The 13,983-nt window shown below is 51.7% G+C and overlaps 2 protein-coding genes across 2 annotated transcripts; one reads left to right on the top strand and one right to left on the bottom strand.

The window, feature by feature from the left end:
• Positions 1 to 489: 489 nt before the first annotated feature.
• LOC123777248 (paired immunoglobulin-like type 2 receptor beta) lies at positions 490 to 8,864 on the top strand. The gene is made up of 4 exons (XM_045773774.2): positions 490 to 700; positions 1,015 to 1,407; positions 5,218 to 5,412; positions 8,503 to 8,864. The coding sequence occupies exons 1-4, from the start codon at positions 646 to 648 to the stop codon at positions 8,505 to 8,507; spliced, it is 648 nt and encodes a 215-aa protein (XP_045629730.2). The 5' UTR covers positions 490 to 645; the 3' UTR covers positions 8,508 to 8,864.
• A 1,763-nt stretch (positions 8,865 to 10,627) lies between these two features.
• On the bottom strand, positions 10,628 to 13,978 carry MBLAC1 (metallo-beta-lactamase domain containing 1). Its single transcript, XM_045773771.2, has one exon. The coding sequence runs from the start codon at positions 13,801 to 13,803 to the stop codon at positions 13,051 to 13,053; it is 753 nt and encodes a 250-aa protein (XP_045629727.1). The 5' UTR covers positions 13,804 to 13,978; the 3' UTR covers positions 10,628 to 13,050.
• Between the last annotated feature and the right edge of the window lie 5 nt (positions 13,979 to 13,983).

Here is a 13,983-nt window from a genome sequence, read left to right as displayed (position 1 = left end):
TGAAGGGGAGCCCCTGCTGGGAGAGGGAAAGACCAGGAGCAAGCTGGGTGTCCCTGGTGCTGGGGCTGGAGGTCGAGGGCATCTGACCACCAGTTGTTCCCTCCTCCTTCTCTCTAGGGGGCTGAAGCTGGGCAGAGACTCATGGCTGCCTGTCCTCTTGCCGGAAGAGCTGGAGCTGGTCCTGCTGCCTCCCCTTCATCTGGGAGGACAGACAGCATCCAGGAGATACTCAGCCAATGAAAAGGGGAGCTAGAGAGACAGACACTGACTCCTAAGGAGAGGTAGAGGGCTGGCTGTAGCCAGGAATCAAGGTGGGAGGGAGAGGCCACACATGGCCAAGGTCAGAACCATGGCCCTCAGGGTGAAGATAGAGGCTGGGGGCTCTGTCATGGCTCTCTGCACTCTGACCAAAAGGAAGCACTTGTGCAATATAGGAAAAGAAGAAACCAGATTGATAAAGGAAGTGCTGGTTACTCTGGGTGCGGGTGAGTTTGGGGAAGGCTCTCACCCTCCCTTGCTCTTCTGAAGGGGCCTGATCCACGCTCTCCGGGTGTCCCCTGACTCCCCGAGGAGGGGTGCCTACGGCCTCCCCTCTGGCCTTGACAGAGCTGCTGTCTTCTCCTCCCCTTAGAGGAGGGTGAGGCAATGGGTCTGTCCCTGCTGCTGTCTCTGCTGCTGCTGCCGACATGTCTGCAGGCTGGTGAGTGTCCGGGACACCTTGGCTCTGCCCCGGGGCCCAGCGAGTCCCCAGGAAGGGCTGTGGCTGGGAAGTTGGAGAAGGGGTCTGCTGGGGTAACTGGTCAGGCCTCCCAGCCCCAGCAAGCAATGGTGCTAGGTCAGTGCCAACCCTTCACCCTCCTCCCTTCCCCAAGCCTGGCGAGGTGCACCCAGGCCAGAGAGCCAGTCCTACCACCTGTCACACTACTGGCCGTGGGTGAGGGCGCAGAAGGTCTGGGGTTATCTTCTTCATCTCTCCCAGTGGCTTGAAAGTCTCTCCTCTCCCCCCTCCTGCAGATAGCTCAAAAGAATGCGATTCAGATCCTGACTATCGTCAGATAGACCAACCAAAGCACCTCTCAGCCCCCATGGGTGGCTCCGTCCACATCAATTTCTCCTTCTATTACTGCTGGGAGTTAGCCAAGAATTCCAGAGTGAGTGTGGCCTTGAGACGGACACAATTCCATGGGGAGTTCATCTACAACAGTACTTGGCCTTCCTTCCATAAGGACTACAAGAACCGGATCTCCCTGAACTTGCCAAAGGGTCAGAACTCTGGCTCCCTGCAGATATCGAACCTGCGGAAGGAGGATGAGAATATATACTTTTGCCGGGTCCAAGTGGAAACACGAGAAGATGGCAAGAAGGTGTGGCAGGCCCGCCACGGGACCAAACTCACCATCACCCACGGTGAGTCCAGCTGCCCCGGCAGCCATCACGCCCACCCTGCTGAGGCTCTTAAAGGCCATGGTGCCCTCATCCCCCAGGCCTGGCCCAGGCCCCAATCTTCCTGCTCACTCCTTCTCTCAAACTCCTCTCCCCACACCCACCTCCTCCCCAGGCCTCTGCCAACTTTACTCTTTCTCCTCCATCTCCCCAGGCCTGGGCTGCCCTCCGCGCCGACCCCCTTCCAGGCCCCAACCCCACTCCCCGGCCTCAGCACCTTCTGGGCTCCCCAGTTATCTTCCCTTCTTGCTCCAAGCTGGGGCTCCAGCCCTGCCTCCCTGCCCTCGTCCCATGCCATCCCGGTGGACTTGACTTCTTCAGGATGTGGGCTGCCTTCCCTTTGTCATGTGTCCGTCTGTGCGGTCCCAGCCAGCCCCGAGTCTTGCATCTCCCCACAGCCATGGGCTCAGCCCAGCACACACAGCAGGTACCCAGTGATGACCCGAGAGCCCAGGTTCCCTGGCAACACCCCATTACCTGTCTTTCCAATCTCCCCACTTCCTTCTCCTGCTCTGTTCCTCAGAACCCGACCCACAATGCTCCCTGCCCAGCCCCAGCCCTCCTCTCCTTTCCCATCTCCCTTTTCCCCTGCCTCCATCCTCTTGACCCTCCTTGCTCCCCCATCCCTACTGCCCACCTCTGCCTGTACTGTCCCCATTGTCCACTCCGATCTCGCTCCTCCGTGCTGGCTTTGAGAAGCACGTGTGCAGCAGAAATATGGCAGCTCTCGCTTACTGTGCACTGTTGGGTTGAACAACTTGGTATGCATCACCCTAGTGAACCTTCCCCATGACCCCACAGTAACAGTAGGTACTGCTGTTGTCTTCCTGTTACAGATAGGGACACTGAGGCTCCAAGAGCCCAAACGCCTGCCCAAAGCCACAGTCGTGGTGCAGGCGGGACTTGAACTCAGTTTAAGCCAGAGCCTCCACTCTTAACCAGTAGCTGCTCAGCCTCACCAGCTGACCTGATCATATTGTTGTCTTGACCTATCTTTCACCCAATGATGGGATGTGTCACATTAATGGATCTTCCCATGTCACTCAGCAGGCCGTGGGAACTTGAACCTAGGTTTGTCCCCAGAGCAGTGTGGGGAGGGCGTCTCTCCCAGGAGCAGGCACTGGGGGATGCACTGTCTGTAGGCAATTCCTTAAAAACTAAAAATCGTAGGTTTGCTTTTTACAACCACTTGCACCGGCAATTCTGAGCAATGCATCACTGCTCTTGGTGGGAAGGACACTCTCTGCGGCCCCGCCCTCGGTAACCCCTGCCCCGTAGGACCACCGTGCTGGTTTAGAGCAAATAGACAGTGGCTCACAACCTGAATTAGGCAAGACAGCCTTGGATTTATATTTCTGGCACCTTCTCCATCTTCCCTTAAATGGCCTTTCCGGGGAGATTTTGGCTCTCCTCAGACCCCTCCTTCCTCCTTCCTTAATCCTCCTAACTTTTCTCATTTCTCAGTTTCAGTCACGTTTGCTATGAGTTTAATCAATAAATTAATTTTTTCCATTAATACAATTAATTGGATATTCATGCTCATATATTTTTTTAAAATACAGGAAAGTAATAAAAAGAAAAGTTTTACCTAAGTGAAGTACTGCCATGCAAAGACATCACCCCAAAGGGATGTTTGCAGCTAATAGAACTGATAAGTTTGTGGTTGGCTTAATAATGTTTTTTACATACAGATGTTTTCGTTTTGTAGCCAAATCTCACTGTATTCTCCTTTGTAAATTCCTGTTTTATTTCTTAACCCAAAATCCTATGTTCCATTAGGGGCTGAAAATATTTTAATTTCTTCTGACTTTTTTAAAGAATTTATTTATTTATTTATTTACTTACTTGTTTGCTTATTTGCTTATTTATTTAAGAGAGAGAGAGAGTGTGTGTGTGTATGAGCACAAGCAGGAGGGGAGGAGCGGAGGGAGAAGGAGAAGCAGACTCCCCGCCGAGCAGGACCCTGAGATCATGACCTGAGCCAAAGGCAGACACTTAACCAACTGAGCCACCCAGGCACCCCTAATTTCTTCTGATTTTTGTATGCTTTCTTTTGACAGTAAAACTCATTAATGTACTGAGGATTTCTTTTAGTATATGGTATGAGGTAAAGAACTAAATTGATCTTTTTACCAGGAAACAAATCAATCATCCCAACTGCGTTTATGGAATCTTTTTTCTCCTCTCCATTGACTCATAGGCCTGGCCTTTTTGTAGGATGGCACCCACTTCTGGTCTGTCGGCTCCATTTCCCTGTTCTGCCTTCTCTCTTGTTGCCGCCACACTGTTCTAGGGACTGTAACTTGGTCATGTTTCAGTGGCTGATAAGACTATGTCCATCAGAACCATGTTACTTCCTCAAAAACCTTATTATGGTTTTGGCCTATTGCTTCACATAAATACTAGAATAAGTTTGCCAAGTTCTGAAGAAAACAGCTATGGGTATTTTTAAAATCAGAATTACATTAAACCTATAAGGCAATTGAAATGGAAATCAGTGTAATGTCCAGTCTTCCCACCCAGAAATGGCCCCTGTTCTATACCCCTCAGTAACCTTGGGAGTGTTCTTCTAAAGACCACGTAAATATCTCACAAGATGCTTTCCTCTAAATCTTTTATTTTTATTATTAATATGCAAGATTATTTTTGAACATTCATTTTCTATAATTTTCACTAGAAAATATTGCATAAATTCTGGCCAAATGGTGAGTTATATGCACATTTACCTCCCCTCCCTACCAAACCCTACTAAAATGACAGCAAAGACAATTTTTTAAGACAAAATCCACACGGACAAGAAATATGTGAGTTATGTGGTTAAAAACAATATTTGGGAAGCTGGAAACACATAGACTAACGTACCTGGCCTAGGAGACCAGGGGAGCTTAGCCCTAAACCAGCAGTGGGGAGACCCAGAAGAAAGGCAATTTTTACACTGCAAAACCCCTTGATGGTTCATGAAGGGTGACCCCAGAACCCCCGACAGTGGGAGTGAAAGTGGGTCAGAAAGCTGGAGGGCTGGGTGAGAATCTGTTTAAGAAGCAGGGAAACTTCTATGCCCCCTTCCCCCCGTCCCCCGCAGAGACTGGAAATTTGCTTTCCAGAAAGGATGGACCAGAGGGACTCTGGGGGCAGTACCCCAGGCATACTGGGGGCAAGGATTCACTCCTTGAAACTGAAGATTTGGTGAACTGATGAGACCCTAAACGCCTTGCCCCCCCCTTAGATGCCTCCCAGGACTCAGGCATCCCAGCTGGTATCTCCCACACAACCAAGGGCAAGAAATCAGCAGATTCTTCTCTGGGAAATCTATCTGATGGGCCCCAAAAAGAATCTAGAAATCCTAACAGATCCTACAGCCCATTAGCTGACAAGCACTTTCTCCCAGACCACACACACAGCTTCCAATCAGCTTGGCTTTGTGCACACTGGTGGCCAAGGGGGCAAGGACTTGGATCTCCGTCTTCCACAGAATCCCCCAGCCCTGAGGCTTGACCCCTCCCCTCTGCTGTGCCTGGGATGCCTGAGGCTAGAGATTTAGTGATCCCTATTTGTCGGCGATGAAATGAGGTTCGGAGGTCACAGCGCTGATGGGAGGTAGAGTCAGCATTTAAGCTGGGTGATGTGGATTCTTTACCCCCTCCCTGTGAGAGAGCTTCAGAGAGTTGCTCCCCTCCCCCAATATTCCCCAAACTAGGGAACAAGGTGACAAGTTTCATCCAGAAACCTCCAGTCCTCCAGGAGAGAATCTGCTAAATTCTCATGTCTTCTCAGCTGCCGTGATGACCACCGAGGGCCCCACCAGCACTGCCCCCACCACCACTGGCCTCGGTGTCTCGGAAGGCAATGGGAGCTCAGCATCTTCACCCCTGAGTGTGGGAGCTGCAGTCGGGGTGGCACTGGCTGGTTCCCTGATCAAAAATGCAATTTTGGGACTGATACTCTACCACAGGTGGAGGAGAAGCAAAGGTAAGTGGTTCTGGGCCACGCCCCCTGCCGAGCATCATTCTGCATTAAAAAATGCAGATCCCTGCTGGGCTTGAGGTCTGGGCGTGGGAATCTGCATTTTTAAAGGTCTCTTCAAGTGGCGTCTGTGTGTGATCAAGTTTGAGAACCACTGCTCCAGACCAATCCTTCTCCACAAACTGATCATTTTCCAGTTTTTGTCTTTTGACTTAATCATTTCTCATCAATCCTCACCTTTTGGTTCATGGGGATGGGAGGGTCAGCCCCGGGCAGAGTAAGGAGAGAACAGAAGGGACAGGAAGCAGCTCAGCAAGCATTGGTTGAGGGCCTATTTTCCAGGGTCTGGCTTGTAATTGGAGATAACAAATGTAAATAAAGCATAGGTCCTGCTCTCAAGGAACTCAGTGGTGGAGGGAGGGGAGAGGGAGTGACTGCCTCATTTGGAAAGAGCTGTAGTCATTTGGGTGGAAGGAGGGGAATCAGGGAGGGCTTCCCATTGGAAGTGTCCCTGCAAAAAGTCTCAGAATATGAAAATTAGCCTGGCAAATGGTGAGGGTGGTGAAGAGGTCACTATCCATGCAGGTGCAGGAAATCAGTGTGCGAACTCTAAGTAGCTCAGTGCTGTGGAGGAGGCTGGAGATGGGAGAAGAGCACCTTGTAAATGAAACCCAAAGCCTCTGATCCCAGAGGCAACATCAGCTCTGCCTTACAGATACATCAGTCTGCGGTGGAGGGGCCAGAGGGGGCCGGGTGGGGCCAGTCTAATGTGGTCGCGGTGGATGGAGGGAGAGAGCCAGATCCTGAACAGTTTAAGAGGGAAAACCAGTAGGACTTGGTGATTGGACTGGTGTAGAGGTGAGGGAGTGGGAAGAACCAGGGTGAATGAATCCATGGTGAAGCCACCGAACGAATTAGAGAACACAGGGGTCAAAGACCATGTTTGGGGGAGAATGATGGTTCTCTAGTTTGGGATATGTTAGAGATGCCTGTGTGGCATCTGAGCAGAGATGTTCATCAGAAATGTGGATGTGTGCATTTATAGCTCAAGAGGAGAGGGCTAGAGACATTCATTATTTACACCCCAGCACCCTCCAATATTGATTTGAAATTCCTCTGAAGAAGATTTTCAGGGAGAGGAGATTAGCCCCAGCAGATGTTAAAGCACAGAGGTGAAGCGCACAGAGTCCGGATGGCCTGGAGTCAGATCCTGGCTGAGTCAACTCTGGGGCAATGATACTATGACTCTGTGCCTCAACTCACTCATCAGGAAAATGGGAAGAGTAATTATACTTACCCCGAGGGTTGTCATGACAATTAAGCGTAACACACTGAGAATAGATCCTGGCACGGAGTAAGGACCATATGAGCAGTAGCGCCTGCAGTTACTAAGCTGTAATAATTAAAATGATGTGACGCTGTCATACTAAAACACAGATAAACCCATATATGAAAAGAGAAAAGCCCACATATAGGCAGGATGAAACAGATCAAAATATATTCAGGAATTTAGTAGGTTAATAAGTAGTATTTCTAATCAATGGGGAAAGATGAGTCATTCCACACACGGTGCTGGAAGAATTGATTAGCCATCTGGAGAAAATAATATTATCTCATAATTTGCACCAAAATAAATTCCACAGAGATCAATCAAAGAGTTAAATGAGGGGGAAAATAACCCCAGTACTAGAGAAAGCATGTGAGGCCATCTTATATCCATGGAGTGGAGATGGCCTCCCTAAGTATGACATAAAACCTAAAAGCCATGAATAAATATATTGATAAACTCAATGATACACAAATTGTTTTTAATTCTGCAGAGGAAAAAGCACAGCAGTTGTTTCTAGAGTGAGGATGAGGTTTGGAGATGAAGAGCTGTGACAGTCACTGGGGGAATGGAAGATGGTATCTCAGGATTGCACCCAGATGAGAAGCCAGAGCTCTGTAAAAGCATCGCTGCACATGATCATGTTTCCCCCAGCAGTATTAGCCATGCAGATTTAGAAACTTCTAGAACTTGTTGCTTAGAAGTTACGTTCCCCTGCTGGCACCAGAGACCAAAAGTAACAGGGCTTAGATAAGACAGAGTTCTTGTTTCCCCTCATATAAAAGGATGAGGAAGCAGATGGCAGAGGCCACTGTCCTCAGGCACTCAGGCTTCCATCGTCCTGCTCACTGTCCTGCCTACTGGCTTCTATCCTGAAGGTTGCCTCGTGATCCAAGACAGCTGCTCAGGCTCCAGCCATTATTTCTGAATCCAGGCAGGAAACAGGAGGAAGGAAGAAAGGATGAAAAGACCACAACTTCCCCTTGAACCATATTGGCAAGGATGTGGTCATAGGTCTCATATCTATCAGTAGGGGAGCATACGGCCACCCCAGATAAAATCAAGGTGCTGTAACTGAGTAAGAAGAAATGAATGGATATTGGGTAAGCAAATATCATCCCCTGCCATAGGCTGCATCCAGAACTAAAGATGTGTCAGCTAAGTGTGGCAGAAAGACAGGAGAACGGGAGAGGTCAAGGGGCTCATGAGAGGGGGAGTGGAGAGTAGAGGATCAGCAGGGAGCTTGCACAGCCCGAAAGAAAGTGGATTATTAAGGGATAAGAGTTCGGGGGCTCAAAACACAGGTATAGCAAGCAGGATGATGGTAAGAGAAAGCTGGAAGGAAAGAAAGACGTAGCATAAAAATGATGCTGGCATTTAATATTTCCGAGTTCTCAGTCCCAGAGAAAAAAAACAAAACAAAACACCCCAGGGTATGGCAGAGTAGAGGGCACTGGAGTTTGGGGGACATGAGTCCCATGTGTTCAGAGGGCTGTCTCTGTGGATGACAGGACCTCCCAGGATGGTTTGGGTGGCAGGGGGGATGTCTGTGGAGCAGGGGCCAATCCTTGGGAAATGTCGCAGAGAAACTTGGGAGGATGAAGAGGGAAGAGGGCGGTGGGGAGACCGGCGGGTTTCAGTGGCGCAGGGTGGAGAGGAAGAGGCTGCAGCACAGACCCTGGTTCCAGCCATGAGGTTCCCAAGTCAGGAGAAGAATAACCGCCACTCCCCTTCCACTGTCTCACGTCCTTCTCCTTCCTTCTCGCCAGGATAAAGCTCAGGACAACAGCGGCGTCCTCTATGCCTCCCTCTCCCTCTCCAGCTCCTTGTCACCAGCAGCGCCTCCCTGCATCCCTCCCAAGGACAGCCCCCAGGAGTCGTCCCTATACTCTCTCGTAAAGGCCTGATGAGTGGGACTGGAGGATGACCTCCTTGACTAAGCTGCCCAGCGGGTCACAGCTTCGATAATAATGCCAGCCAGACACAGAAGACTCAGAGCCAGCGGGTGTGGAAGGCCACCAAGGACCGCAGAGAAACAGAGCCATCTGCTCCAATTCCCTCTCCACCTTCCCAGCCCTTGCCCACAAGAATAAAAGTACCCGCAGAATCTGCCCAAAGGCATCTAAGGAGAAAACTGATGGCATCTTCCACTTCTGTCTTCTCCTTCTCACCAAAAATGAACTATACTAAAGAGCTCACACTGAGATCCCTCCCCCAGTACTGGAGTTCGGTGACTGCCTCTGGGGACCAATAAGCCTGAAAGCTGGTAGCCAGCCCAGAACCCAGGGTCTGCCCCTCCTCTACCCGTTCTCCTTTCCCGACCATCAGAACGAGCATGTGTCCAGCGCACCACCTCATTTAAGCATCTCCAACAAGCTGACCCGGGACTGGACGCACTCACCTGAGGCGTGAAGAGAACCACAATGGTTAGAGCTTTTCTCCAGGCCACGCACCTAGTAAGTGTCTGAGCTGGGTCTGAACCCAGACCTGCCCTTCCCGACAGACTTCTCCCAGGACTCCAGTGTCCCAGCCTTCCCAGATCCCCACGCTGTGCCAGCCTCGCATAGAAACAGGGGTGTTCCACAGGAGCAGAGGGGAGGGAGGTTAGCTGCAGGGAAGCATGTGGTTAGAGACCGACTACAGAAAGCTGGAAAGCTGTAACCTGTTTTATTCACTTGTAAACCGCACAGCTGGGACATTAGCCAGTTAACCTGTAGCCGATGAACAAGCCCCACATGTAGCAGCTTCTCAGAGACCCTCTGAGGGTCTCTCCCTGCTGCTGGCAGGGAAGGGGGTGAGAGAGGCGCAGGGAGGCAGGCGCGCACAGCTATTCCTCGAAGAAGGCCAAGGTGAACTCGCCGGCCGCATCTCCACACCGCGGCTCCTCCAGCTGCTCCGGCTCTTCTCCAACATCTTCCAGGAGTTGCTCCAGGTCCACGTCACTGGAGGCTTCATCGTCAGGGGGCACACTTCCAGCCTCCCGAGGACACTTCCAGCCTTCTTTCCCCACCACAGGACAGGCCCCGCGATGAGCTGATGGGGTCAGGTCCTTGGGCACCATTCTAGCTTCTTTGTCCTCAGACAAGCTGGTTCCTGCGGCCTCGCTTGGAGGAGTTCCTTGTTGTGTTCCTTGTTGTGTGAGCCTGTTGTGTTTTTCTCCCTCCTACAGCTTTGACCCATCAACTCTCATTCCACCCTGGAATCGGGGCCCCAAAGCCCTCTGGCAAGACACCCAAAGCTTCCTGTAGGAAAAGGTGAACAGGAAGGCCCTTGAGTGGTACCACTGTGTTTGCAAAGTGGACAAGATACTGGAACTTCTCCAGAAGCTGGGCAGGGGTGAAGTCCTGGGCAAGGAGTCAGAGATGGGCCACAGGTAACAGATGCCCAGAGAAATCAGGAAAATTGCACGTGTTTATTTCATGATGTTTACAGACAGACCACCAAGCTCTGGAGCATTCAGAGAGAGGCATTTTTCTTAGTTTCTGCTCTCAAGGGGCACCGTGTGGAGAGGACATTTCCAGAAAAAATGACTAACACCAGCCATATCTAGTACTAAGTGAATAATATAGAGAATGCGTTACAAGCGTCTAAAGTAGTGGAAAATTCAGAGGAGGTTTTTCTGTAGGAGATGAGCTGAGTTGAGCCTGGATGGTTGGGATGGTACAGCAGAGGGAGGACAGCAGGAGGAGAGGGGGATTAAAGGCCTGCGGGAGAAGGGGGAGGCAGGCAGCGGGCAGTTTCAGCCAAGCTGGAGCAGAGTTGTCTTAGGACTGGGAGAGAAAGTTTGGGTTATTCTTCAGGCAATGTGGAGCCCCTGAATATTTGTGAGTAGAAGCATGTAACCATGGGTCAAGTTTTCCCAAGAGTTTACACAAAAGGCAAGTTGGAAGAAACTTCTAAGAGTATAATCACTCTGGGCCCCACCCTGTAAGACTGCTTTCCCACGGTTCCCGTGGCCTCTCTAATGGGTCATTTCCACCAGTGTCTGTATCCACCCAGGGGCTCCTCTTGTTGCGACTGAAAGCAGAAAGCAGCTCAGGCAGCAAAGTGGGGGATTAGTCCAGGTGACTGAAAAATGCAGGGGTGGGTCTGGCTTTCAGAGCACGAACTTGTCTTGATCTGTTTCTCTTCACTGCTCATTTCTGCCCCCTACTGTTCAGTTTCAGCCTCAGCCTCCACTCAGCCCCTGAGCCCATGGGCTCTTCCCACAAGGTGGCAAATAAACCTATTCTCTCGTGTCAGTTTAAGTTTTTATTTAAATTCCGGTTAGCTAACATACAGGGTAGTATTGGCTTGAGGTGTACACATCGTGATATATGTAACTATAGTGATTCAACACTTCCATACATCTCCCAAGTCAGTCTTCCAGGAAAGAACCAGACTTTTTTCCACTAGCTCCAGCAAAACCCTAAAGATGGCCAAGCCTCGACTAGCGAAGGTGACCTGTCCAATTCCAGAGACAATCAGTGTGGCCAAAGACATGTGGTGTTCTAGATGACCAGACCTGAGTCGTGGGCAGAGGACCATGTTCTGGAAAGTAAGTCAGGACTGGAGTTTTTATTTGTACAGGTTGAAAGTGCATAGTTGTAAATAACCCCCATCTGCCCCGTTTTCATCCTCCCTACAGCCCTGAAGCTGTTGGATCTGCACTCCACATACCAGATGGGGCCCCTGACGGCCATGGAGACCTCTTAGGACACAGTGCTGCATTGGTGGGCCCACAGCTAGCTCCTGTACTCTCTGCACACACCGGTGGCCTCCCTGTACTCTGTGACCCAGAAGCTAGAAAACCTGGCCAAGGGCCCCCACACCATGGTAGTTCTGAGGCTGGGTGCCCACATTGCCACCTTCACTCCATTTATCTTTATCTGGTGACTGGCAGGGATCTGGGCAGCTGTGGCCGCACTGTTGGCCCGGGAATTCTGCACTCTGTGGCCATCAAACTGGCCAACACCAACTACAAGTCTGTTTGTGGCAGCTACTGGTTCACCCTCTAGGTAAGCTGGTTTCTCTGAGCTGCCTTGGTGACCTCCACCTGGCCTTTGTGGACACCTGGGAAATAACCCCCCCGTCAGGCCCTGCCCCGTGGCATCCACTCAGGATGGCTCGTCATTTGCAACAAGGTGGACTTGCTCCTCTCCTTCATCTGCCCCACCTGAGTGCTTCTGTGGGTCCTGGGACTGTGTGGATGGAGGGCCTGGGACACAGTTGTGAAGAGGACCAGTGCCATAATAGGATTTCTAGGATACGAGCAGGTGCCACTGACTCCTCTTGCCTGGAAGACTGCAACAGTTTCCTAACCAGTCCAGCTGATTCTATTCTTGCCCCACTCCGACCACTTCTCCACTCAGAACAAGAGTACTTACTTTAAATGAGACCAAGTCATGCCTCCTCAGAAGCCAAAGCTTTCTATCTCAGTATAAATCCAAACCCCTAACGCGGTCCACAATGGCCCCGCCGAACTCTGCATCCTCATTTGCTGTCACCCTTCTCTGGCACTCTGCAGTCCAACCCCATGCTCTTCTTGCTGCTCAACCAGGTCAAGCCGTCCTGCCTCAGAACCTTGATATCTGCTGCTCCTGTGGCTGGGATGCATCTGCCAGAGCCCCATATGGCTGGCTTTCTTCTCATTCAGTTCCCTGATTTAAACAGCATCTACTCAGAGGCTTTTCCTGACCACCTTAAATAAAAGAGGCCACCTTTCCATCCAGGCACTCTACTCCCTTCTTGCCCTCCTTTTCTTTCATATCACTAAACACAATCTGTAATTATTTGGTTTACTATTATTAGTTGTCTTTCTGTCTCTCTAGAATGTAATCTCCATAAGGAACTGGGAGTTTGTCTAGCTTGCTCACTGTTGCAGCCCCATGATCTAGGGCAGTGCTTGAATCATTGCAGGTGTTAAATATTTCTAGAATGAACAAATGGATGAAAGTCAGATGACTAAGGTGTTACTTCCACGCCCTGCACCTTCTCTCCGCAAGCCTCCGTCTTATGAGAAATAAGCAACTGGCCAAAGTGCCCCCCCCCACCGTTACACTTGCTAATTACCAAATTTGCATGATTATCACTAGTAAGGATTCATATTTACTTAGGGCTTTATGATTTTTCCATGCAGTTTCCTATTTTTATTTTCCCATTTCACGGGGGCCCCAAGAGATGGCACATGGCTGAGCAAGTCCTTGGTCCAAGTTTGGTTGCAGAACCAGTGATATCCATGACTGTCCTCGCTGGAAAACTGGACTCTTGGAAGAGCTGGAAGCGATCACCCCTGACTCCTCTGACTCGGCTGACTGGGTCCTCTGGTCTTCTGGACATCAGTTCCTTGGCTGCGGGGCTTCCCTGACCACCCTAAAGGCGGCTCCGTGACCAGGCACGACCACGTCCGCAGTGCCTAAGATCCTCTTCCGGCTCCGCTCCTGGGCCACTGGGTCTTCGCTCAGCGCTTGCCATGAGTCCTCGTCTCCGTTGCGTTCAAACACATCGCCCGCCACCACCACGGTGCCCAGGACCGTGCCCGCCACCACCACGCTCACGTCCCGCTGGCCCCCATGGCCCGGCGTGGCCCACACCTCGAGCCCCGGGCCCAGCTGCAGAGGCCGCTCCTCACCTAGCCCGTGGGGGAGGTAGCGGCCCCCGGGGAGGCAGAAGTCGTGCGAGACCAGCAGAGCCGCCCCGGGAAAAAGCCCCAGGTTCCCGATGTGATCCGAGTGTCCGTGGGTGCCCACCACTAGAGTCACGTCTCCGGGGGCCACGCCCTGCCCCGCCAGGGCCCCCAGGAGCGCCTCCCGAGCCCAGGGACCTCCAGTGTCCACGAGGATGGGGCCACGGGCCGCCTCCTCCAGGGCGGTCTTCACCCCGCCGCCCTCGGGAAGGGACTCTCGGTGGCTGGAAGCTGAGCCCCAGGTCCGAGGCAGCACAAGCGTCACGGAGCCGTCAGCGCGTACCGCGTCGTCGACCCCCTCGGGCTCCGCGTAGCCCTGCAGCAGGACCACCACGGAGTAGGGGTCGCCGCACACCAGCAGAGGCAGCTCCCCGCGCAGCGGCTCGGTCCGCACCACACCGCTCATGGCTGGATCGGGACGGCTGGGGAAGGCAAGTGGGGATGTGGGCGACTGTCCAGTCCCTTTGGGTTCCCACGTGCGCCCTGCCTCCTCCAAGTAGCACCTTCCAAGTCTGTTCTTTGCCACCCCCTCGCACCCTTAAGATGGTATCGCCCCAACCCCCTTCCCTAGATGGTATCGTCCAAG

Source organism: Ursus americanus, chromosome 2 (assembly GCF_024610735.1).
Source record: "Ursus americanus isolate L20-20 chromosome 2, mUrsAme1.1.p, whole genome shotgun sequence".
NCBI classification, from domain to species: Eukaryota; Metazoa; Chordata; class Mammalia; order Carnivora; family Ursidae; genus Ursus; species Ursus americanus.
The sequence above is the reverse complement of the archived record's forward strand: the minus strand, read 5'-3'. Positions and strand labels throughout refer to the sequence as shown.

Coding starts and splice junctions, on each gene's coding strand:
- MBLAC1 (XM_045773771.2), bottom strand. CDS start 13,803: ATGAGCGGTGTGGTGCGGACCGAGCCGCTGCGCGGGGAGCTGCCTCTG.
- LOC123777248 (XM_045773774.2), top strand. CDS start 646: ATGGGTCTGTCCCTGCTGCTGTCTCTGCTGCTGCTGCCGACATGTCTG. Junction 701..1,014: donor GCCGACATGTCTGCAGGCTG/GTGAGTGTCCGG, acceptor CCCCTCCTGCAG/ATAGCTCAAAAGAATGCGAT. Junction 1,408..5,217: donor CAAACTCACCATCACCCACG/GTGAGTCCAGCT, acceptor ATGTCTTCTCAG/CTGCCGTGATGACCACCGAG.